We start from the raw sequence: 26,324 nt of genomic DNA, 5'->3' as shown, positions 1-26,324 counted from the left end.
GCGCTATTACCCAGTTACCCAGCTTCGGGCAAGGGGCTGGAGGTTAAAATACACAGACACACACAGACAGAGAGACAGTGACACGGGTCATCCTTGAATTCCCCAAGAATGCCCCCTTTATTGTGTTCAGGGGCAGATTATATAGAGATAGCCATGCCCCAGCCAAATCCACCAGAAACCACTCTCCTGCCATCAGGAACTCCTGAAGGTCTCGTGCTCAGAGCAGCTGTAGGTACTCAGATCAGGGGAAAACAAGTTGTTTACAAGAAATTCAGGATCTGGGGTCTCATTGCTCCAAACACTTGGGGGCTACTGTAAAAACATATCACAAACTTGGTTGGCTGAAATGAAATAAGCCCCCCTCCCCGCTAGTTCTAGAAGCCAGACTTACCAGGTTACGGTGTTGGCAGGATAGGATACTTGCAGATGCTTTGAAAGAAGGATCTGTTCCACACCTTACCCAGCCTCCGCTGACTTTGCCAATCCCGTCTTCCCTTGCCCAGGAGCCCAGCACTCGCCTCTGCTTCCATCTCCACATAGCCAACCCTTGAGTTGCTGCGTCAAGTCTCCCTGTTAGTTCTAAGGATACCAGGAGAATCTTTGCCCTTAGGTCTGCGACTTAGTCACATCTTCAGAGACGCCACTCCAGTTATTCACAGGCTCTGGTGTCAGGGCTTGCATGCATCATTTCAGAGATACTCTGAAGGAGTTTTGATGCAAGGGGGTGGTGTGGTGGGACAATACGGTATGTGATTTGATGAGCTGGATCTAGGAAGGTAACAGAGACAAGCAGGAGGCTAGACGAGGGTTAAGACACGTGGTGATCTTTGCGGAAGTACAAAGAAGTAGCCTTAACGATCTTTGCTGAAGTATAAAGATGTAGCCTCGGAGAGACAGCGAATGGTTTGGAAGGAGCCTTGGTGACTGACTTCCTGTTGGTTGCATAGAGAATGTGGGAAGGGAGGGCATCAGGAGGAATCCGGGCTCTGAGCCTCCATGAGTCTGGACATTTCCTGAGACAGAGACATGGGAAGGAGAGATTTAGGTAGAACCCAAGATTCTGTGGTAAACATGTTTTAGTCTGAGGAATTCCATCTGTGCTGTGTGCACTGGGACTTCTGGGGCCACGGCAGAGGGAAAACATGGTGACTCTGCTGCCACCTGCATTTGTCCCGGGTTATTTTGCTCTGCTTTTCATTTTTAAAATACCCCCTTCTTTATTTTTAAAATTTTATAAGCTCTATTATTAAAAAAATAACTTATGAAAACCCCCTAAAACATCATACAGCAAAATTAACCAGACCCAACACCTGTACAACTCCATGAACTATTCTAACTCCAGTTAGAATATGTAGTAATAAGAGCGGCGGGCTGCGTCCCCAGCACCTGGCCGCCCACATGGCTAGCTTTAGCTTATGACCCAAAATAATTACACGGAAACTGTATTCTTTTAAACACCGCTTGGCCCATTTCTATCTAGCCTCTTCTAGGCTAACTCTTGCACCTGGACTAGCCCATTTCTAATGTTTGTAGCATCCCATGGTGCGCTTACCAGGAAGATTCTAGCCTACGTCCATCCTGGGTCGGAGCTGAATCGCGTCTGCCTGGGAGAGGGGAACATGGCGTCTCTGTCTGAGGCATCTTACCTCACTTCCTCTTCCTCCCAGCATTCTGTTCTGTTTACTCCACCCACCTATGTTCTAAGCTATGAGCCCAAGCAGTTTGTTTATTACTTAACCAATGAAATCAACAGATTGATATATGACACTCCCACATCAAGAATAGGCATTTGAATAAAGAAGGAGAGCTTTCGATATCACACGTATTTTATGTTCTTAGTCACCACCCAAATGAAAAAATAGATGTCAGAGTTAGAACTAGAAGAACAAGTAGCTCGGCACCCTTTCTTCTTTGTAACTCATGCATATTACCTCCACCCAATCCTTCCGTATAGTTAGCCCTCTTGTCTTTCCTCAAAGTTATCCCTCACCCACATTTGTTTACAGATCTCCATGTATCATTGGCTAGATTCTTCATGGAGAGACACATGGGGGACACCCTTCCTGGTATTGGGGTCAGGAAGAGCTTTTGAAATAGAACACCAACAGCACGGGAGTCACCCCAAGCAGCAACAGATGGGGCTGCACAGCAGTGATACACCATGGAGTGCTACACAGAGGTAAAAAATAATGAGATCTTGAAATTTGAAGGCAAATGGATGGAACTAGAAAACATCATATTGAGTGAGTTAACCTAGACCCAGGAAGACAAATATCATATCTCCTCACTCATAAGTGGCTTTTAGACATTAAGCAAAGAAAAACCAGCCTACAGTTCACAATCCCAGAGAAACTAGACATCAAAAAGGACACTAAGAGAGACCTACATGGATCTACACAGAAAGGTAAAAAAGACAAAATCTTCCAAGTAAATTGGGAGTGTGGGGGTCATGGGAGAGGGAAGAAGGGGAGAGGGAAGAAGGGGAGAGGGAGAAAAGGAAGTGGAGTGGAGAAAAATGTATAGCTCAATAAAAACAATAAAATAGTCTAGTGCTGAGTCCTCTTCTGATTGTACCAAAGGCCACTGAAACAGACACTTTCAGTAGGGGGAAGCCATCTCGACTGTGTAATTAATCCTGGCAATCTCTTCTATAGTTTTTCCATGGCTTTTGAAACCTTTTCTCTCTTCAAACTTATAATAACCTTTCAACTCTGTTTTCTTCCAGTTTTACATATGGCCTCTAATCCATCTGGAAACGATTTTGGTATGTGGTATGTAAAGTATTTATTGAAAAAAATAGTTTTAGTAAAACTGATGCGGTAGGCCAGACTCTTTGAGAACAGGAAGCATGTTTTGATTCACTCTCGGAGATCCTGGCCTTTCCCAAGCAGAAGCATGATACACTTACCCTCTGTCCTTAGGGCTCTAGAAGCCGGAGTAAATTTAGAATCGATGGCTTCTCATGATAGACAGTATGCCAGTGACAGTATTCATGACACTCTATTGATGTCAAGACATCTCCCACTTGACCTGCGACATCTTCCACCCTAGGTCTCCATAGACTCAGGAAAATGTTCCTATAGCCCTGGCGATTGCCCTGCCACTGGTCAACAGCACCCCCTGGTGTCACCTTGCAGTTGCCTGCACTGTCATGCCATGTGGGCAAATTGCTTTCCACTTGAATAGTGCCTCCCCATTATTAAGAGGCAACCATTTCCTGGTTACCTCCTAATAATAATGGTGTCGACGACGACGATAATAATAATAATTTGATATGGATTAGAGGAACTATTGGGGGTGGAGCTGTTAACTTGGCTCCTTAGTAACCAACACTATGGTCTTCCCACACCATTGTCTGGAGCTGAGAGTTCCAATCGCTGCTCTGCCTGGGGATTTAAAACAAGGTCCATAAAATGTGCTGAAATTGAATTTTATTAGACAAGGAAGAATCCTTGAAATTTCCAGAGAGCAGAGAGTTTAAAGAATCTAGTAGTACGTGCTCAACCCAAATTAAAGGCAATACAGGATAGTATTGCTGTACAAAAGATGTAGTTGATGCTAGCAAGCAGAAGCCAAAACATGAATACTAAACAAAGCCCTGGTACAACGCTCTGCCTGCATACCCGAGACTGAACTCAACTGACTGTATGTAAAAAATAGCCCTGGTGAGGAATCATTGTGGCTAAAATCACAGTAGCCACAAGTCGTGAATAAATACGGAGAGATACACTGGAGTGGGTCGTTAAGGATGGCTACAGGGACTACTAAGGCACCCCTTGCCACAGCATTTAAAAAACGTGGGAGAAAACATATATGATTTATTCTGGGAGGGTACTGTGGCAGGACTCCCCATCTGTCTGGAACCCAAACCTTCCTCAGCTTTTCACAAACGTTTGCTTAGACTGACAAACTGTGTGTTCTATGCTTCACTGCACCTGAAAGCGGGAAAATCTGCTTCCACTTCTAAATCAGGGAAGTTCCGCACCTTGACCTCTTTTGGAAGGGCACGAGCCTCTGGCCCTGGCCAACCTCCTGCCTTTCTTTAAAGGTCTTCTGGGGGCCGTCTTTGTTCTGTAGACCTTCCGGTTTCCCTCTTTGTAATCTGACTCCCTACTCAGCAGTGCGCTCACTTTGGTTTCTTTTTCCCCAGCTGCCTTTCCTTAGTTGACCACGTGGACTTTTTCATCTTTCAGGTTTTTCCCCTTCGGAGGGACCATGCTCAGTGTTAATAGTGTGGGCGTAGAAAGAGTGGTTCTCGCGTGAGTTGACTCACATATATCAAGGCAATTGAGAAGGATGCTTTGTTTGTCTCTGTGTGTGTTTCTTAAAACTCGTGCTGGGTTTATTTCAGTCCAGCATGTACAGCACCTATAATCTCAGCACCAGGGAGGCTGAGACAGGAGGATTGAGAACTAAAAGCCAGCTCGGGACCATCAAGATGGCTCAGTGTTTTTTGCCAACACTCAACACCTGAGTTCTCTCCCCAGAACCCACACAGTAGAGAAGACAGACTCCTGCAGGCTCTCGACCGTCTTCCACACATACCATACATGGTATGACCGTGTAAACACACACACACACACACACACACACACACACACACACACACACACACACTAGAACAATAGATACAAAATAATTTTTAGAAAAAAGAAGGCAGCCTGGGCTACACAGTGAGACCCTGTCTCAAAAACAAACAGAACACTATTTCATGGTTCAGAATTAGAGTGACATTGCTGAAATACATCCCTAAGATGTACCTACACTTCCATTTTCCTGTTCCTTTTTTAAAATTTATTTTAAGTTTTCATCAGTTACACATAAACAGGAGCCTCTATCTAATTCCTATTTGATGCTGTAAGTACTTCCACACATGATGGTGTGAGGGTAAAATGTGCTAATACATACCTGAATAGAAGAATACAGAGAAAATGATCTTATGCTCGGGAGGGCATGAACAAAAGGATTAGGTGTACACCCGGGCTCTTGTTCCCTTGTAGCTCATATTTTTCACATGTCTTTTCTGTTCCATTTATAGTAAGTACCCTAACATTTGTACGAAGGAATGCCTTATTTTCTTATGATTCAGATAAATTCTTTAAACACTTGAAATAATAAAGCTAAAAATCTTTGTTTTTTTCTGCCACTACCACCATCCCAGGTAGAAGAATATGATAGTTAAGGGCATGGGTTAATGTTCCCATCCTTTGTCTGTGTGACAGGTTGTCCTCACTGGGTCTCAGTATCCTGATATTTAAAAACAAAATCACAATAATAGTAAACAGGTTGGTTGTGAATAGTTATCTCTGTAAACACGGTTCTTGGCATATAATAGAGTGTTTCAGACACGATAGTGGGGGGAAAGGGGGATTTGCATCAAGAGAAAAGAGGGTGATTTGCAGACCAGCAAAGGCAGCAGAGGACAATACAGCAGCAATGCTTAGCTGAAGGATGGGACAGAAACCGGATGTCTGTCTCTTTCTCCTTCAAAGGCCGTGACCATGTTGGTTGCTAAGGACCACAGCTGCTTTGAACCTGAGGAACTAGCTAGGGAGAAATGATGCTCCTGGCGTGTTTCAAAGCATGTTTACTGAGATTCTGTTGGCTGAAGGAGGATGGGGGAATGGCAACGGGAAAGGTGCATTGAAACTGTTTGAAGGCAAGCTTTAGCGAAGAGGTCTTTGACTATGTGTAAATGCTTTCTGCTGTTAGATTTCATTATTTTCCAACAGGAACTATGGTTCAGTTCTCAGATTACTATAAAAGATACACACTGCACAGACTCATTTCGTCCTAGCATTTAGTTTTCCTCTGGAGTTTGTACACAAATTCAAATAGGAACTCTTGCTTTTTTTCCCTCTTTCCTTCACAGAGGAAAGCTGTTAGCTGCATTCATTAGTCCTGTCCCTCGCTTCTAATTGAAAATCTGAAGGCTTCCCAGCAAAGTGGAGGCTCGTTTATTTTGGTCAGTGCACAGGGCTTTATGATGGGGTAAATAAAGGCCAGTTCCTATTGAGAGACACTTACCTTTCTGCTGCTGCTGAGTGCGGCTATGAATGAGCTTGTTCTTGGGTCTCTGTGTATGTATAACAGCTTAAACTTCCAGAAGTAGAATTATTGGGCCACTAAGTAAGGATCTCGTGGTTGTAAATGGATGTTTGCAGGTTATTTTTTCCAAGGATTTCTACTAATCTTGGATTTTACAAGCACTGTCCCGCAGAGCCTGGCTTGTGATTCCCCTCTTGGCTTTGGAAGCACCGCTGACGCTTTCCCACGCACCCATGTTCCTTCTCACAGATGGGAATACACGTTTTCTTTTATGGCTTTAGGAAGGCATCCCCACTCTGATATTTTAAAGGAATTCACACCTGCCTTCTGGGGCTTCTCATCACTTCATGTTTTAATTTTTGAGTCTGACCCTTTGGGAATGTATCCTTTGTGGTATGAAGTCTGGATGCATCCCGTGTTTCCAGTTGGCTACATAGATGTCTATAGATGATCGCATTAGAAATCCGGTATTTCTCCTGTCTTCAAACACCATCATATTATATCCAGAACTCCCCTGTGTGTCTTCATGTGTCTGTCTGTCTTTATTTTTAATATGCGTTTTTTTGTCCCAATGGCCCTGTAGAGTCACACTCTGAAGGCAAACATGAATAAATTAATCCTGTGGTAGCTCAGGGTTATGTATAATAAAGGGGTTCTTTATTTAGGGGGAACTCTGTACCAACCAGAAACAAGACTGAATCCAATATCCAGGAGAGAGAGAGAGAGAGAGAGAGAGAGAGAGAGAGAGAGAGAGAGAGAACCATTTTGGTATCCAAGACCACGCCCAATCTGGTGCAGCCTCTCAAAGCCATTGGCTGAAGGATGTTCCCCATCAACACTCTGGTGTTATCATAGTTCAGGTTTTACAGGCTGTGTTGAATCTGATAGATAGAAGCAGTGCCTGATTGTTGCTTTCTGAATTTTTCTGGGTTTTTGTCCCTCCTACCAGGTTTGTATCTGGAAAAAAAAAAACAAACAGAATTTGCTTTTCCTCGCTATAGTTACAGAACTCACATATTCTTTCTTTTGAGTACCATTGATCAATAAAGGTACTAAACATCCACAGCATAGTGGGCATTCTATTGCTCCTAAGTTTGGGGAGAATGACTCCCATGATTGCTGGTGAGATAATTGCTATTGTGCTGATATTCATGTGTGATTTTTTTTATGTGTATGAGTGTTTTACCTATGTCTGTGTACAGTGTATGTGTCTGGTGCCCAGAGAAGCCAGAGGAGTAGGTCAGATTCTTTGGGACTGGAATTAAAGGTAGCTGCATATGGTGTTGGGACTTGAACTCAGGACCTCTGGAAGAGCAGCCAGTGACCTTAACTGCTGAGCCATCTCTCTAGTCCCTATGTGTGTGAAATTTTGAACATTTAGAAACCCAAAAGATGCACAAATATTTAGAGTTGCAAAGATAACACAGATGACTAACGTATGTCTTCTATTTAGAGTCCGTGGATGCTAGCATCCTATCTCATCATGAAATAATTATCAAAACCAAGAAATGAACGTTGGTTACATGTGTGTGCTGAATCAGATTAAAGGGGAAATTCATTTATTCTTCTTTCTGAGTCTCTTTTGTAAAAGTTGCACTCTGTCTTGAGAGGGCTGCAGGCAGTGAGGGTATCGAAGTGATGACTGGTCTGTGACCCTCACAACTGCTGCAAGCCCAAAACCCTGGGGAGGGAATGTGGGGTAGGGGTGTGTGTGTGTGCACGCATGCGTGTGTGTGCACTCAGAGGTTTTCTTGAGCTGAAGTGCCCTCACTTCTTAGGCATTCCTAACAGTCCAGTGCCAAGACCACTGCGGAAAATGGAAGGTAATGGATGATTGATCGACACCTTCTCAAAGCTCCAGAGAACCAGTCCCTGCAGGCTGTTGAACTAGTGGGGAATCACTTGGATTCAGAAATAGAATCACATTGAAGGAGGTGAACTGAGACTCCTCGAAGAACACGGACTCCAGAAAGCTCAGCTGAAGCAGGAAGAAAGGCTTTCTGAAAAACGTGGGGAGTACAGAGAAAACCCCAGTGAGAGAGACTCCATCCAAGGAGGAGCCCTGAAAAGTGGCTTTCCCTTTCCACAGAGACTTCACACTCACGTGTCAAATACTAGACAGATATTTAGCAATAATGGCCGAAAAACATCTTGAAACCAAATTTTCGAAGCTGAATGTGGAAAGGGCACCATTACTTTGTGGCAGACTTTGGATCAAAGTCACTCCTACACTGGCTCTCTCAAGAGAGAGAAAATGCAGGATTATGCTGTAGGACGCACAGCTGAGTTCGCTGTGAAATTTTTGAATGGGTGCTCTGATATCACGAATCACTTAGAAAATTCAATGGCGCCGCCTTCTCAGAGACAAGAGAAGTTTGGGACAAACTTCACAGAGCTGGGAAGGGAAGCTGTTTGAGGGAAGAGATAGGATTCCAATCCTGCTTCAATTCTGTGCAAACTGTCTGTTTATGTGAGATTTAAACACACTTTCTAAATTCTATTGATTTTGGTTCATAGACCATCTGATATTTATATTCTGGCATTCTTCACTGATCTGTTATATGCAAAGACAATTTGACTAGTTTGTCTGTGGCCTCGTGTCTTAAGTGAGCCATCTCTCTAGCCCTTGTGGTTTTTCTTTCTTTTTTTTTTCTATTTTAAAGTAATCTTAATCAGGTTTCTGTATAAATGCTGCTCTTTCAAGAGTGTCTTATGGGGTAAGTTGGTCAGAAGTTGAATAACTATGTTTCTTCCAGTTTGCTGGGGGCTAGTTTGGGGAAGTTGCCTAGAAAGCCATAAATTCTTCTAGGTATTCAGTTTTATTTCCAAAATTTAGCAAACAGCATTTTTCTTAACTTAAAAAATAATCTTGTTTTGATCTGCATATTCTACTTTGTAGACTTTTTCTCATAGCAGTATGCATGTTGGCTTTTATTTAACAAACTTATTTGTTTTACAGCTTTTTAACTTTTTTTTACTTTTATTCCTGTGTTTTTTTTTTAAATTTTTCTCAGTTTTCTGTTTTCTCTAAGTGTTGATGCGTGTTTAATGCTTTTATTTTTTTCATGTTACTATTTGAGATAGGTCCTAACTCCTTCATGCTTATCCACTAGTAGTAACCTATTTGCATTACTATTCTCAATATTCCTAGAGTTTTAATTAGTTTTTTTGTTTTGTTTTTTTGTTTTTCAGCACAGTTGCATAATAGCTGTGACAATGAGATGCCTCACTTGCCACCAAGGGCCTAGTGCCCCGAGTTTCCATTCTGGGAACCTGTATAAAGGTAAAAGGAGAGAACTACCTCCTTAAATTTGCCCTCAGATCACTACACACGTGCATGCACAACACACACTAAATAAATAACTATAAAAAAGGAAGGACAGGTTTTGGGTTGGTGAGATAGCTTAGTGCATAAAAGCACTTATAGCCAACACTGATGAAACCCACATGAAACCAGGCCCTGAAACCCACATGTGAAGGAGAGAACCAACTTCCACATGTTGCCCTCTGACCTTTACCCGATGCTTGTTCAACACCCTTCCAAACACATTTTTTTTTTTTTGGTTTTTCGAGACAGGGTTTCTCTGTGGTTTTGGAGCCTGTCCTGGAACTAGCTCTTGTAGACCAGGCTGGTCTCGAACTCACAGAGATCTGCCTGCCTCTGCCTCCCGAGTGCTGGGATTAAAGGCGTGTGCCACCACCACCCGGCCCAAATACGTTTTTTAAACACTCTGATTTTGCTAACATTTTTACCTTTATCTATTTCTCTTTAGATTTAGGGCATTGAATCTTACTGCTGGATGCTATCTACTTGCTATTTCTGTGAGCAAGGGTTACCACTGGTAGGTTGTGTCTCTTCCTACCATAGCCTGACTCAGTCTTCATTTTCTTTTCTTTTTTTTTAAGATTTATTTATTTATTATGTATACAACATTCTTTCCATGTATGCTTGCATGCCAGAAGAGGGCACCAGACCTCATTACAGATGGCTGTGAGCCACCACGTGGTTGCTGGGAATTGAACTCAGGACCTCTGGAAGATCAGTCACAGTGCTCTTAACCTCTGAGCCATCTCTCCAGCCCTCAGTTTTCATTTTCTGTCTTGACCTTTGTGTAAATATTCTGAGCTGATTTTTCAGACACACCGCTGCCATCTGACCAGACTATTGGATGCAGAGCAGCCTAGACACAGGCTCAAGCTCAGTCAGCACATCTTCCAAAGCTCAAAGACTTCCTTCATCTGCCTGCTTCCTGCAAACACGGCACTTCTTCTACACGGTCCCTCTTTGAAGCCACAGCTTTTGCTCTCCAAACAAAGTGGGGCTCAGGTGGCCTCTGAGACTCTCTAATGCTCTGCCCTGCCCCCAAGGTGACCCTCTCATGTTCAGGGGCCCTTTCACTGCCATCGTCCGAGCTCTGTTAATGATGGGACATGGTAACACCTTTTCTTCCTCTTCCAACTTACAGGAGCTCGGTTCTGCTCTCAGTTCAGTTCTCAGAGTTAATCCCTATCCATACCTCCTAACAGTGCTACTCCCTATGGGATTATGGGGGCCAATTACGTTCAGACTTTTACACACACACACACACACACACACACTTCCCAAGGGGCTCTCGTTCTGTGGATATCTACTTTTCCAGGTGTCTCTAGGACTTATTACTCATGGGTCCCTTTCCCTCTCATCCCTACACTCTCCTGTGCAAATGGTTCAGTCTCACTACATTTTGGAGCTTCTCTGTGTCTCATAAGATCACGAATTATGGAATGTATAGAGTTGGTTCTTCTGTGCTCACTTGTTACCTGGTAGTTTTCAGAAAGGAAGATGTTTGGACCTCGGCTGTGGCCAGGCTCCTTTTAGAAGGGTTTCATGCCTTGTGTAGCTAGATGGCAGCCTGAGGATGAGGCATTCCATATAGTTAGAATCATACTTGAACACAGTAGAACAAAACAGACTCATTGTAGCCTTTTTAATGTCTTGTATTGAAGACTTCTAATGATAGCTTTTTTTGCTAAAATAAACAGAAAAAAATATATCTTAAATGAATTAGTTTTATATTTCTGGAAGTTGAGGCTGGGGCCGTGCACATTCTAGAACACTCTACTTGAGCTGCATCCCTGAGGAGGGAAGCACAGGTGTCCGACAACTTACATGGGTGTTAGGTCCAATAAGGCATCATGAATTGAAAACATCACTCTCAAAATTTACCTGATCTACCGAACATCACAGCTTCACATAGCCTACCACGCACAGGTTCAGCGTACTTAACCCCGACTACAGTTGGGTGAAATCATCTAACCTAAAAAAACCCTCCCTAATAATAAAGTAGTGACAACCTTTTCCATTTGTTGAATACAGCATTTCTTGGTGTTCTTGGGAGGGGGGACACCTAGATCTAGGACTCTTACAAGTCCCTTAGATAAAATGCTACTGTATTTGCACATAAACCTACACACCCTATGTTCCTTAATTATCTGCCAACTGATTGCAATGCCTAATAAAACGGATCGTAAACATCAGTTACAGTATGTTGTGAGAATAACAAGGGGGAAAGTTTGTACAAGTTAGTACAATTCTTTTTTTCCCCTGAATAATTTCAGATCTGTGGTTGGTTCTCAGCCTAGAACTCCCAAAGTGCAGCCAGCCTTCCGCTCCTTTAACCAGGACTGCAACAGTGGGCCATGCCAGTGACTGGAGGCTGAGCCAAGCTCTTGCTGCCTAGCAATGGGCCTGGGGTGGGGGGAGGTCTGTGGGTTCAGTCTGCCTACTGATAGCTTAGGAAAAGACCCGAAGGGTAGTTTCCACTGAATGACTTTGTCACAGTGTTGCAGCAGCCCAGAGCAAATGACCAACCATAGTCTGTAGCGACCTGGACAGAGTTAGCAACATTATATCACACTACCTGGCCCCAGACAGCTCCCTTTGGCTTTCCCCAAGAGCACTTCTGTATCAGAATTTCATTCTGTAGATTCCCTACCCACCACTCTAGACAGAGGAAGCCCAGAGCCTTGAGTTTCCAGAGCGCCTCTTCCAGCCTCACGTCCACTGGCAGCCCGGCCCCATGCTTGCCTCCTATCCTGGGAGAGATGTCCCTTCTCTCCAAGACTGCAATCTTCCTAAAGCTCCTTTCTGCTCTTTGACTTTTAGAATTTCACCAGTTATCTTTGTCTCCTCAGGTTTCATTTACAAATAAATTTTTACCTCTTCATCCCAAACCACCACACACATCCCTTCTCTTGATTCGTCCAGCGTTCTGCTCTTCTTTCTCTCTGAAGCACACACAGCCTTTTTCCCACATGGGCCCCCAGCCCTCCCAGCCATTCTATTTGTCTGTCCCCCTCCACAAATGGACACTGTTGTCACTAAGAGAAAGCCAACCCCGTCCCAATCATTTCCTTCTCTAGAAACCTCATCAAGTCACGACACCCAGTATTTCAACTTCTAGAAAACAATACAATCACACTCTTACTGGTCTTTTCTTCCCATCACTAAACCCTCACTCTTCACCGGACTCCTGTCTGCAACCACGGCGCAACTTTTTTTTCTTTTTTGCCATCTTCTTTGGAATTCAAATCTGAGGCAAAATATACCCAGTGGAGAAGTATTTTTGTTTTTTCGAGACAGGGTTTCTCTGTGGCTTTGGAGCCTGTCCTGGAACTAGCTCTGTAGACCAGGCTGGTCTCGAACTCACAGAGATCCGCCTGCCTCTGCCTCCCGAGTGCTGGGATTAAAGGCGTGCGCCGCCACCACCACCCGGCATGGAGAAGTATTTTTACAACTTTTCTGCTCCTGGCCATGTTCAAATGTGAGCAATTACAAGCCATTTAGATTATTACTTGAAAAAGTAATTTACTTCAATTTGCAAAACTTATGTGAAAGGGACTGCAAAACACATTTTTCTTATGGACCAGAAGAGAAAACTACCCATTCTTTTTAAAAGTGTTGGTTTTGTTGTTTGGTTGCAGGTGAACTGAAGCTCAGATTTAGGTGGGGGAGATGTGACACAAGAGAATTAATTTACAGGAACAATGAGGCATGTCTAGAGTGGCACTCTGTTTCAGAAAATTGTTCTTTATCAGTAACTGCTAGGTTTCAAATCCAGGACAAAAGGTTGAGGTGCCTATTTAACATAGCCAAGTGGACTTGGAGGCCAGGTTTCTCCTGCATCCCTCAGTTCCTCCCAGCCTATTACAGGGCCCTCCTGTTGGCACACCTCACCCTCTACCCTTAATTCTCCCTCCCACCCAGCTGTCCTTCCTCCAGCTGCCCCTCCCTATATAATCCAGCCATTTTGGTTACTCCTTCCTTTTTGGGGTCTCCTGGTTAATGCACCCAGTTCCCCTCTCCCATCATTTCCCTTCTCCTCACATGGCTCAGGGCCATGTCCACTCTTGTGTCTTCCAGATGTTCCTGCATTTCTATGTCGCCTTTTATCTACAATAAACTTTCTCCTTCACCATACCTAGCTGCAGTTGTGTTCCCCCTCTCTCTCTTTCCCTCCCTCCCTCTTTCATTCAGCAACAACTCGTACTGACAGTAATATTACAGAAATGATGCAGTAGGCCAGGAGCCCAGAAAGGGGACACAGAACCATAAAGGAGGTAAGGCTGCCAGCAGTGATGTCCATGAGACCTGTAGCCTCGTTAGTCTCAGGAAAAGCATTTCAGTAACTTTATTTTCCAAAAATATGCCCCACGGGTATGTTTTCTACCACACCATTCTTACTTCTTTAAAAAAAAATAAGCAGAAATAAAAAGCTTCTCTCAGCCCAGGCTGGATGGAGTCAGCCTAGTGCTGCTCGAAAGGCGTTCAGGTCCCTCAGGAGCAGTTCTGCACCGGGCCTCTGCAGGGCGCGGGCCTCCCAGCAGCTACAGAGGATGCTCTGCAGCATCTGCCCCGTCGGGGAGGCAGTGAACACCGCCCCTGCCAGCGAGGGGCGCAGCTTGTAGGCCACCACGGCGTACAGCACCTGCAGAGGCTCCCCTGAGTAAGGCACTTCCCTGGTGGCCATCTGCCAGAGGGTGATACCGAAAGAGTAGATGTCGGCTTTGGGCGTGGCGCTCTCTCCTGTCAGGAGCTCGGGAGCTTGGTGCGTGTAGGTGCCTCCTATGTGGTGAGGGCGCGTCTGACTGCACCACAGATCTTGCAGCTTCTGGGAGCAGCCAAAGTCGCCAATCTTACAGATGTCCTGCTCACTGATCAAAATGTTCGCTGGTTTCAGGTCCAAGTGCAAAATGCTTTGTGAGTGGAGAAAAAGCAGGCCGCGAACAATATCTAGGGAATACTGAAGGCACTTCCCCAAACTCAGTGGCTCTCTGCTGCAGCTTAGAGTTCCTGGAGAGCTGGTGGCACCGTAGATGACTTGGTGTAGAGTGACATTGCCCCCAAACTCCATGATTATGGTACCCAGGCTGTTGGAGCCTTTGGGCGTGAGCGTGCTGGCAGCCACAACCCCGACTATGTTGTCGTGGCGCAGTCTTGCAATGTTGAGTTCAGCCCAGAAACTCTGCTGGGATGCACGTAGGTTCTTGGTGCGCTTGTTCACTTCCTTTATGGCCACGGGAACACCACGGTAGGTGGCTTTGTACACCGACCCAAACCCTCCGGAGCCCAGCTTGTACAGCAGGCATACCTGTTCCCAGTCGATGGAGCACCAGGCCTGCCGGCGTGGCAGCCGCGGGGCCCGAGGAGAAGCGGCCCCCAGTAACAGCTTCCTTGCTTTCCTGGGAAGCACCAAGGGGCTGCTGCAGGGCCGCGAGTCCACCGAGGGTGACAGCTTGCCATGGGCGTAGCGATACAGGGCTAAAGGCGATGGCATCACACCTTCAGGTAGGAGAGGCACGGGGGCACTAGGGAGAAATGACTAGGAACAACCAGGAGGCGTTGGAAGCGTGGTGGAGTGTTCCTGCCTTCACCCTAGCCCCTTTTACTCCTTCCTTGTATTCTTAAAACGAGCCACAGCTGCGCTATTACTTGGCAAGATAGGGTGGGGGTGGGGCGCAGGTGAAGCAGGGCAGTCTCTTTCAGATGAAACCATTGCTGTCTCACAGCTAAAGTAAATCCTTAGCAAAAAAACGACCTCTCACAGGTTAGAGAGCACCGGCCTGCCTCAGGGCTCACCTCTCCTTTAAACTGTCTCTTTAATCATAATACGATGAAAGCGATGTTCAAGTATCATCTGATACACCGGCCCTTAGACTGAAGAGGAAAAACAGAAAAAGCAGTGACCTTTGGTACACTTTCCAGGCTATAATGATTGTCGGTGCTAGTCTTCACCTGCATTAAATCACTGTCAGCAGCTACTGGCTGCGAGAGTCGCAATACAAATAGCAGACATTTGTGGAACCACTTGCCAAGATTATTAGGTACAACCTTCATAAGAATTAACAATTGTAACTTCGTGTCATTGATCCAAATAGGAATTCTGATGCTGTATTCAACTTCTACAGAGAGATAACAAGACATCTTAGCAGCACCCTGACTTCCTACCAGTCTTTCCCTTCCAAGGCAAGTCAGGTCACTCACAGCTCGCTCACTTTCAAGACAGATTCCACAGTCAAGGAGCTACTTGGAATTTAATGCAGTGTTGGAGGAAGGGAAAAGGAACACGATTCTGATGGGCACAGCTGTAAATAACAACAAGCATAGAAAAAGCAGGAGAAACAGACACGGCACAGAATCACCTACACTACAGAAAATCAGGTACTGAACGTAAATTCAGAGTCTGGACACCAAACCACAGACCCATCTTTTCTGATTTTTACAGTAAAGCACTCTTTTTCTTTTCTCTCTCTGTCTCTGTATCTCTCCTCTCTCTCTCTCTCTCTCTCGACAGGGCTTCTCTGTAGCTTTGGAGCCTGTCCTGGAACTAGCTCTTGTAGACCAGGCTGGCCTCGAACTCAGAGATCCTCCTGTCTCTGCCTCCCGAGTGCTAAGATTAAAGGCGTGCGACACCACCGCCAGGCCCCTACAGCACTCATTTTCATGCCATATCTTTGGGGGAAAAGAAGAGAGCAACACTATTACCCTGTCATTCAAAAACAGTCCCTAAAAGAGCTACATTTTCAGCTGCTTGGTAAAGCTTTATTTTCTTTTTTTGCTTACAGGTGACAAGTGACCACTTTTTTTTTTTTTTTTTTTTTTTTTTTTGGTTTTTCGAGACAGGGTTTCTCTGTGGCTTTGGAGCCTGTCCTGGAACTAGCTCTGTAGACCAGGCTGGTCTCGAACTCACAGAGATCCGCCTGCCTCTGCCTCCCGAGTGCTGGGATTAAAGGCGTGCGCCACCATCGCCCGGCAAGTGACCACTTTTTATGTGACAACTATGTGCTTCTGATTTTAGAACTACAAGTTTTGAGGAGGCAAGTTAGTATTCCTATAAACAACTCAGAATTCAATTAGCCATTCCTATAAACAACTCAGAATTCATACAACTCCAAGTCTCTACTCGATGGTAATAAATATGGCTTAGTCTGTAACCTTGGGCATAATATTTTGTTGATTGCCTTGGTGGGTTACTTAGTCTAGGGGTTGTAACCCACCTGGCAGTTCAGTTATTCCAGGGTCACGGAGAGGCACTATCTGGAATATAAATGGGCTAAGAAAGAGGAAGGAGGCTAAGCGGGGTTCTTGTCAAAGCCTCCATTTATTAGAGATGGGGTACAGCTTATATAGGGTAAGGAGTTGGGGGGTGGGCACAGGGGCCTGGGCTCTTGCCGCATGGTTCACGTTGGTCACATGGTCCGTGTTGGTCACGTAGCCAGGAGGTTACCTTCGGTCAGGTCACCTAGGCCAGGAAGTCACGAGTTGACACACCTAGTTCTCTAGATAGTTTGGAATGTGAGGTGGGTTCCGCTAACAGATAGCTCTCCATTAACAGCCAATTTGGGTGTGGGGTAGACTCTGTCAATAGAATGATTCCTAACACAATTAGGGATGTGGGGTTCTCTGCAGACTCCCCAGGGTGATGGTTCCTGCAATGATTTTAGGAGGAAATTGGCTCCTGCCAGATCTGTAGATTCCCCAGGGTGATGGTTCCTGTAATGATTTTAGGAGGAAATTGGCTCCTGACAATATTTAATTGTTTAGACCTCAATGCATTATGTAAGAAATTGGGATAATAATAATTATCAAAATAAATATTTTGGAAGAATAAAAGTTGGGTAGTTCTGAACAGATTAACAGGATAAACTATTTAAAAAGCAAACTATAGTGCATTTTAATAAAATCTTCATTCTCTGCTGTTTTGCCTGTAACACCCAATTCTGTGTTACCCCCTTGGTACAATTCGCATGCCACTGTATCGCAAGTGAGCTGGGCAAGGGCCTGGAGATTGAAAGAACACACAGAGACCTGGGTCTATTCAACTTTGGGGAAATCTTTTATACCTAGCTGCTGCACAAGGAGTTCCCCCCAGGCAGGTGGGAAATTGCCACACCCAAGATGGAGTAAACAATGCCCTACAGCTAATCACCGGGCAGGGCAGGGGGAGCACAGGAACAGAATGCTTTAGCTGGCTGACCAGAAACTGTCCTCAAGATGAACCCCAGGAACAAGGGTAGACCCAGGCCCTACAGGTCCCCCTTTTATGTAAATTATATGACTAGGCCTGTCTTAGGTGGCATTGGACGTCAGGCAATATTCCTTACCCATCATGGGAAAGCATCCAGGTCAAAACACATTTTCTGTTTTAGGTTGGGGCAGCCCCCCCAAAACCTTTCCCGTCATTGGCTCAATAATCACCCATCACCGAGTTCAGCCAGATTTGTGCTGAAAGATTCTCTGGGGCAATAGCTAAGAGGACTTGCCACATGACATGAGCTTGCCCATGGCTCTGGCACCATGAAGATGATGCTCCAGCACATATAAGCACTCCTTAAGTAGACTGTGCCTGCTCAATCCTTAATAAGTCTGCCCAAATTGGAGCCCTTTAAGTAAGGTCTCAGTGCTGGTGAAAGGAACCCTGGTATAGCTAACTAGAATAATCTCAAGAGCCAATTTGTAAATTGTACACTCCAGGGTCCATGAATAACAGCAATAAGCCTTTTACTGTATAATCTAGCAGTGGTCTTCAACCAAAACCAATAGCAAAATTAACTGCAATATTCATTTGTAAATTTAGCTCAATTTGAATGGCCAAGGCATTTTCAGCCTGTCCTGAGAAGGTATCCATTGTGCTAGCAGAAGCAATTGACTAATGAAAAATCCAGCAGCTCTAGCTGCTCTGGCATCCACAGCAATGGCTTCATTATCATGGGATGGGCTGATAAGTAGAGGAACAATTTTTACAGGTGACACATGTTCATGTACGCATAGAATGGGTTCTTTCTGCCAAAAAACTCCAGTAGGACTATGCTGATAGGGAAAAATTATCAACAGCAGCGGCTGACTATAGTCAATATAATGAATATGAGCAGAGGCAAGCTTTTCTTCAATTAAAGTAATACATTGCCTTGCCTCAGGTGTCAACTCACAAAAGGAGGTTGGATCTGGATTCCCCTGCAGAATGTCAAAAAAGTGGTTTTAAGACTCCAGTAGGAATTCCCAGACTGGGCTGGACCCAATTGAGGTCTCCAAGCAATTTTTGAAAATCATTCAAAGTTTGTAGTTTATGTTATGGTTTCCTGCCTCTTTAAGAGACAAGCCATGCCCACTCCCTCCCCCATCCCCTGAGGCAGGCTGATCTTCAGCTTCCGGCCTGAGCTCACTCTCTTTTCCATCTTCCTCTCATAGAGGCGGCTTCGCTTCTGCCTTTCTCCCCACTTCTCTGCTTCCCCCCTTCTCTGTCTCTTTCTCCTCTTCTCTCTCTCTCTGTCCCCACTTCCCCCTCCACAACACCCTGAATAAATATTCAACCTAACTCTGCAAGTCGTGTCTATCCATGTCTCTGTCTCCTGCCAGCCTGCCATGTGTCTCCCTTCCTGGGACCAGCCACTGCTCGAGGACAGGCAGCCATCTCTGGCTGCTCCCAGGGCCCGCTGCCTGCCGCCACATGGCCCGCCACCACCGCTCGGGCCACCACTCTGGGACCAACAGCTGTGTCTGCCTGGGACTGCCTGCTTGCAGGGCATGCTGTCTGCCACCACATGGCCAGCTACCACCATTTGGGACCTACAGCATTTCTGCTGCCTACTGCTGCCAGGACCTTGCACCATTTAAAAAAAAATATATATATATAGTTATTCTTTCGGTCCCTGCCCTAGCCACGCCCACTCCTTTTTAACCTCTGATCTCCGCCCGCCATCGCTCTTTCTCCGTTTCCTCTCCCGGCGTACTCATGAGGCTTTGCCTCTCTCCTTCTCTCTCTCCCTCCTTTTCTTCCTTTCTTTCTTCTCTCTCTCTCTTTTCCTTTTTCTCTTTCCCTTTCTTAATAAATGTTTATGGCTATTTTCTGTGTTTATATGTCTGTTACCGCCGCCACCGCCAGCGCGGCTCGTGCCCTCCCGCTGGTGGGAAACTGTAGCCGCTTTTCTCATGGCAACTCTGCCAGCCCGCCCTGGGGACCAACAACCGTCTCTTCGGGGCTAGCAGCTGCTTTTATGGCTCCATGGGTCTGCTCACATGCGCCCGCTGCATTGGGGGTTCCGCCGCGTGGCTTCCCGCTGCCACTGGGAACCCCCCATATATTTTTAAGAATAACAAATGGTGTTGTGACTCGGATGATTTGCATGCCCCGGACTTCTACCTGGGGCTGGAGTTCCGGCTTTTGGCACCGGCCGGGACTCTGAGCTCCCTCTCGGGGCAGAATCAGTCCCTGAGGACCTTCTCTGCAATGACCACGTGTTCCATCTGCCTGGATGCAGCTCCTCCAAACAACAAATCAACTAATCGTGAGTGTCCCCATCTTGGCCAGCTTAACCATCTCTTTTAACCCAAGGGATTGACTGTTGAGCTCCCAGCAACCCTTCACGGTTTTTAGGGATGGGGGGACCTCCAACCGCGGGCTTTCAGGGCCTCAGTTGTTCCCTTCACTGGCATTCAATCGGCTTGTCTCCTGTGCTAAGCCTGTGCCGAGACGGCTGGCCTTAGCCAGCTCCCTCAGCCCACCCGCGCCTGGAGGCCCGGGGCCTCCAGTCTTCCTCTTTTTCTTTTTTCATTCTTTTTCTTCCTTCTTTTCGTCGTAACTGTTGTGCTTTCCTGTCGCTTTAAGGGACAAGCCACGCCCATTCCCATTACCTCGGACCTGCCTGCCACCATCTTGGGCTCTTCCTTTTCTGCTTCCTTGACGTGTGTGCTTTTTATTATAAGGAAGACCTGGGAATGTTATGGTTTTGGTCCCTTTAAGAGACAAGCCACACCCATTCCCCTCCCCATACGCTGAGGCAGGCTGATCTTCAGCTTCTGGCCTGAGCTTGTTCTCTTTTCCATCTTCCTCTCGGAGAGGCAGCTTCGCTTTTGCCTCTCTCCCCACTTCTCTGCTTCCCCCCTTCTCTGTCTCTTTCTCCTCTTCTCTCTCTCTCTCTCTCTCTCTCTCTCTCTCTCTCCCTCTCTCTCTCTGCCCCCCTTCTGCCTTCCTCCTCCATAACCCCCTGAATAAACATTCAACCTCACCCTGCATGTCATGTCTATCCATGTTTCTGTCTTCTGTCCGCCCGCCATGTGTCTCCCTGCCTGGCCTGCCACCACTGCTCTGGGACCAGCAGCTGTCTCTGCCTGGGACTGGCTGCTCCCAGGGCCCACTGTCTGGCCCGCTACCACCATTTGGGACCTACAGCATTTCTGCTGCCTACTGCCGCGGGGATCTTGCAGCATTTTTTAAAAAGAATAACATTTTGGTGCCGTGACTCAGATGATTCGCGCGCCCTGGACTTCTACCCGGGGCCGGAGTTCCTGCTTTCGGCGCCGGCCGGGACTCTGAGGTCCCTCCCGGGGCAGAATCAGGACCTGAGGACCTTCTCTGCAATGACCACGTTTTCCATCTGCCTGGATGCAGCTCCTCCAAACAACAAATCAACTAATCGTGAGTGTCCCCATCTCAGCCAGCTTAACCATCTCTTTTAACCCACGGCATTGACCATTGAGCTCCCGGCAACCCTTCACGGTTTTTAGGGATGGGGGGACCTCCAATCGCGGGCTTTCAGGGCCTCAGTTGTTCCCTTCGCTGGCATTCAATCGGCTTGTCTCCTGTGCTAAGCCTGTGCCTGGGATGGTGTGTCCTTAAGCCAGCTCCCTCAGCTCACCCGCGCCTGGAGGCCCGGGGCCTCCAGTCCTCCCTCTTTTTCTTTTTTTATTCTTTTTCTTCCTTCTTTTCATTGTAACTGCTGCTACGGTGCAGCACGCCGCTACGGTGCGGCCTGACCTAGGCTGAATCCCTCCTGCCTGCGAGTCGATTCAGCTAGGTTATAGCTCCCCCCATGGAATCGGATGCCTTTTCATAGGGCCCGGGTGTTCGTGCCATCTGCATCATGCTTTAACGGGGAGCCGTTCTCGTTGTAGGCTTGAGGTGCCACGGTTTTTGCGGGTGTTTGCACGGCCTTGACCATGGGAGCCAAGCCATCTAGACCTATCACTCCGGCCTCATGCTTTAATGCCTTACACTTATCCGTCTCTGTCCAAATAAATGGCCCCATTAAAACTATACACAGCCGTTTTTCGGTTCCAGCCTTTTGCCCCTTCCCTGTGCGGCTTTTGTTGTGGCATGGCGGGCTCTCTAATAGAGCAGACAACATGTGGCGGGCAGACAGAAGACAGAAACATGGATAGACACGACATGCAGGGTAAGGTTGAATGTTTATTCAGGGGGTTATGGAGGAGGACGGGAGAAGGGGGGCAGACAGAGAGAGAGGGAGAGAGAGAGAGAGAGAGAGAGAGAAGAGGAGGAAGAGACAGAGAAGGGGGGAAGCAGAGAAGTGGGGAGAGAGGCAGAAGCGAAGCTGCCTCTCCGAGAGGAAAATGGAAAAGAGAACAAGCTCAGGCCAGAAGCTGAAGATCAGCCTGCCTCAGCGTATGGGGAGGGGAATGGGTGTGGCTTGTCTCTTAAAGGGACCAAAACCATAACATATATAAAAGTTTATCTAAGCGAAGATTAACTTTCTGTGGTTTTACTCCTGTTTGTAACAGCCGATGCCCCAAGTATTGATACGGAAACTGTTATTGTACCTTTTTAGAAGCAATCATTAACCCAGCTAGGCATTCTTGCAAGTCAGCAAAAGACTCAAGGACTATCTCTGGGTCCTGTCCAGCTAATAGAATGTACCTTATTGGGGCAATAACCTGGGCTACAAACATTTGGCAAATGACAGGACTATTGGCCATGCCCTGGGGCAATGCTACCCATTGGTAGCACCTGTATTGTTCTTTGAAATTTATAGATGGTACAATGAAAGCAAATTTATCAGTCTTTTGGATGCAAAGGAATGGTGAAAAAACAATCCTTCAGGTCAATAACTAGAAGATGGTATCTTGCAGGAATACCCACAGGCTGAGGCAACCCAGGTTGAGTTGTCCCCATAATTTTCATACAATCATTTACTGTTCTAAGATCTTGCAGCAGCCTCCATTTACCAGACTTTTTCTTAATAACAAAAATAGGAGTATTCCAGGGAGAAGTGGATGCCACTATGTGTCCTGCCTCTAGCTGTTCCAGGAACTCATTCTGTAGACCATGTTGGGCTTGAGTTCCACCAGTCTCTGCCTCAAGTTGTGAATCATATCAGCTTTTTTTCTGGGATGATTAACTGTCCCTTTACCTGTAGGGTAGTTTCTTTAGATGTGTCCTGACCTTCTGCATTGAAAACAAATCCTTGACCTAGCTCCACCTTGACCCTCCTTAAGGACAGAAACAATTACCTGACCCATTATGTGAGTGCCATCAATGTCCCTGCATAACCGGATAAAGTCATTTAAATCTCCATTTCTATGGGGGCATAAAACCTCTTGACAAAATCTGTTAGCATTTTTTTTCTATTTTTGATTTTCGAGACAGGGTTTCTCCGTAGCTTTTGGTTCCTGTCCTGGAACTAGCTCTTGTAGACCAGGCTGGCCTCGAACTCACAGAGATCTGCCTGCCTCTGCCTCCTGAGTGCTGGGATTAAAGGTGTGGGCTACCACCGCCCGGCTAGCATTTTTTAAAAAATATTTATTTATTTATTTACTTTTTATGTATACAATATTCTGTCTGCATATATGCCTGCAGGCCAGAAGAGGGCACCAGACCTCATTACAGATGGTTGTGAGCCACCATGTGGTTGCTGGGAATTGAACTCATGACCTTTGGAAGAGTAGGCAATGCTCTTAACCACTGAGCCATCTCTCTAGTCCCCCAGCTAGCATTTTTATAGGCCAATTGCTTTATGACTGGCATAGCTGAGTCCACATCCCCAAAAATGCGACTTCCCACCTGTAGCAGGCGGTCAATAAACTCAGAATAAGGTTCTGAAGATACTTGAAGGGTCTTAGAAAGCTGTTCTCCTGCTCTTTTGTTAGGTAAAGTTTTCCAAGATTTAACGGCCGCAGCTATCTGAGCATAAATCGTGGGATCATATGCAATCTGTGCTGCTACACCAGCATATTGTCCTTCACCAGTTAACATGTCAAGGTTATGATGGGGAAAACCTGCAATGGCATTATTCCGTGCGGTCTCTTTGCAATTTTCCTGCATTTCACCTCTCCATAACAAATAATCTCCTCATGAAAGACAAGCCCTGCAAAGCTGCATCCAGTCACTGGGTGTAAGGTTGAGTTCTGCAAAGGATTCCAATAAAGCTATAGTGAAAGGAGCATGAGCTCCATAGTCCATAACTGCTTCTTTTAACTGCTTAATATCCTTAAAGGCCAGGGGGTTATGTTGCCTGATCCTCTGTTCTTGCGGATCAATAATTTCCACAACAGGATAAATCTGCCTCTCTACTTAGATTAATCTGTTCTGGATCTCTCGGATTTCCGCCTCTAAGTCTATAGGGGCAGAAGCAGTAGTACAAGGATTTGAAGTGTCAAGGAATGTTTTTTGAGGCGGAGGTCTCATGGAGACATCTGTTTGCTTCCTTCCTTTCCTCTTTTTCTAACTTTTTATCAGTGCAATCTCCTTTTCTAAAATTTCTTCTTCCTCTTCTATATCCCTACTAATACTCTTAACTTCCTGCTCCTCAAAACTCTTAATAGAACTCACAGATTCTTCCTGAATCTCCTCAAGGGTTTTGTTCAAATTCTCTAATTGCTCTTTTACTTTGACATCATCACTGAGAAGAGCATCTCTGACTAAGTGCCATAGTGAAAATATCACTGTGGGGAATTCTCTGGCCCTCGCTCTTTTGAAGGTCAGCCTTTACCTGTTCCCAATCGGTAGTATTAAAACTTCCTGAATGTAGAAACTAGGGACTAAACTCTAAAACTGTCTTAAAGATCTCTTGTGCTGTCTCAACTTTAATACCGGTGCCTTGTTTCTCCAAAAGAACTAACAATTGGCTTGTCAACCGGCCCCTTAACACTGGAACAGAATTAATTGCACCCATTACCAATACACCCCCACCACTCAATTTCTTACCTGCTGGCCAGCCTTCCGAGGGCGACCTCTCAGGGATCCTACTTCCCGGTCTCGCAGATGGGTCTGATGATCCCAGGGGTGCTTCCAATTGTAACACCCGATTCTGTGTTACTACCCCTCGGTAAAGTTCGCGCGCCACTGTACTTACGGGCAAGTCGGGCAAGGGCCTGGAGATTGAAAGAACACACAAGAGACCTGGGTCATTCGAAAGGAAATCAGTGGAATGCCGTTTATTCAACTTGGGGAAATCCTTTATAAATCCTTTATACCTAGCACAAGAAGTTCCCCCCAAGGCAGGTGGGAAATTGCCACACCCAAGATGGAGTAAACAATGCCCCACAGCTAATCACCAGGCGGGTCAGAGGGAGCACAGGAACAAACAGAATGCTTTAGTTAGCTGACCAGAAACTGTCCTCAAGATGAATCCCAGGAACAAGGGTAGACCCGGGCCCTACACATTTGGGTAAATACTAAATTTGCATTTAGAAATGAAATATTTACAGGTCTCAGGAGTGGATAATGCCGGCATATGGAGATAAATTACAAAGGTTCTGGGGTTAGATGGATGGGGTTGCTTACTGTCCCATCAGCTCAGTTTCCACCCATGGACAAGGTGCTGAACACAGCCAACCATGGGCTTGTGATGAAGACTCAGATTTTCAAAACTCCTTCGCTCAGGGTTTATGATAGATGGCACGTAACTACTAACTATTGTTTATGAAACCCATAGAAATAAAACTCTGGTGTGTGTGGGCTTATCCCAAGTAAGAAACACAGATGTGTTAAGAGCACTAGTTTAAAAAATAATGTACTGGGGTTAAATAAATTCATTTTATTTTAAGTTAAAAGTCTAAACTGTGTTTTCCGGCACTTTTGTTTTCAAATAAAGATGTAAAAGCACGGCCGGGCGATGGTGGCGCACGCCTTTAATCCCAGCACTCGGGAGGCAGAGACAGGCGGATCTCTGTGAGTTCGAGACCAGGCGAGACCAGCCTGGTCTACAGAGCTAGTTCCAGGACAGGCTCCAAAGCCACAGAGAAACCCTGTCTCGAAAATCAAAAAAAAAAAAAAAAAAAGATGTAAAAGCACGTCACAGTATCCACGTACGGCCAATCCGTGGAGCGTTAACTTTTATCTCATTAAGTACAACAAGGCTTTGTGATCTCCACAGGCAAAAGGCAACTCCTGAAGGTCAGGGCACGTGCGACCTAAGGTTGGGAAGAGGCTGCGCTGGTCCAGACCGCTCCTGGCAGCCTGCACATCCTCTGTGTGTGTCCCCCCCCCCTCCCCGCCCCAGATGCAGACTTCGGGATCTGCAGACCTCAGCACGTTTATCAGAGGCGACAACAGACCGGAATCTACAGCTCCCGGGACGCGGTTCCCTACGGAGCCCCTCGGGGAGCACAGGCCGGCCCCGCCCCGTCGGGCGGCCCGGGCGTTTCCTTCCTGCTCCGGGTCCCGGAAGTCGAGCGGCGGCGCCGTCGGACCCGCCCGGTGGCTGAGGCCTCGGGGGTCCCCAGAGGAGGACCCCGCCACCGAGCGGCGCCCCGCCCTTCCCCACAGGCTAGCGCGTCCCAGGGTCGTCGTGTAACCGTCGGGAGACATTTTGAAAATGCTTTGAAACTCCACAGACGTCACAACGACGCTCAAGACCCTCCGGGGTGGGGGAGAGCGGCACGGGCGACGCCGCGTTCGCGCACGCGCAGTCTTGAAGATGGGGGGGGGGACTCGGAGAGCTGGGGGGCGGGACCGCTGCAGGGAGCTCGGGTTACGTCCAGCAGGATTTCAGAATGGCGAAAT

The 26,324-nt window shown here is 46.3% G+C and overlaps 1 protein-coding gene, 1 long non-coding RNA gene and 1 pseudogene across 2 annotated transcripts; 1 reads left to right on the top strand and 2 right to left on the bottom strand.

Annotated features, from left to right (window-relative positions):
* Window positions 1-234: 234 nt before the first annotated feature.
* Window positions 235-24,953, bottom strand: LOC142847326 (uncharacterized). Its single transcript, XR_012910145.1, has 4 exons — window positions 24,927-24,953; window positions 24,525-24,691; window positions 392-768; window positions 235-312 (listed from the first exon to the last, which is right to left on the bottom strand). It is a non-coding gene; the product is annotated as an uncharacterized LOC142847326 (long non-coding RNA).
* LOC142846689 (thioredoxin domain-containing protein 9 pseudogene) lies at window positions 7,841-8,542 on the top strand (annotated as a pseudogene).
* On the bottom strand, window positions 13,700-15,086 carry Mos (MOS proto-oncogene, serine/threonine kinase). Its single transcript, XM_075968040.1, has one exon. The coding sequence runs from the start codon at window positions 14,862-14,864 to the stop codon at window positions 13,830-13,832; it is 1,035 nt and encodes a 344-aa protein (XP_075824155.1). The 5' UTR covers window positions 14,865-15,086; the 3' UTR covers window positions 13,700-13,829.
* Window positions 24,954-26,324: the final 1,371 nt, after the last annotated feature.

This window comes from Microtus pennsylvanicus, chromosome 3 (genome assembly GCF_037038515.1).
Source record: "Microtus pennsylvanicus isolate mMicPen1 chromosome 3, mMicPen1.hap1, whole genome shotgun sequence".
Lineage (NCBI taxonomy): Eukaryota > Metazoa > Chordata > Mammalia > Rodentia > Cricetidae > Microtus > Microtus pennsylvanicus.
This window is presented reverse-complemented; position numbering and strand designations above follow the sequence as displayed.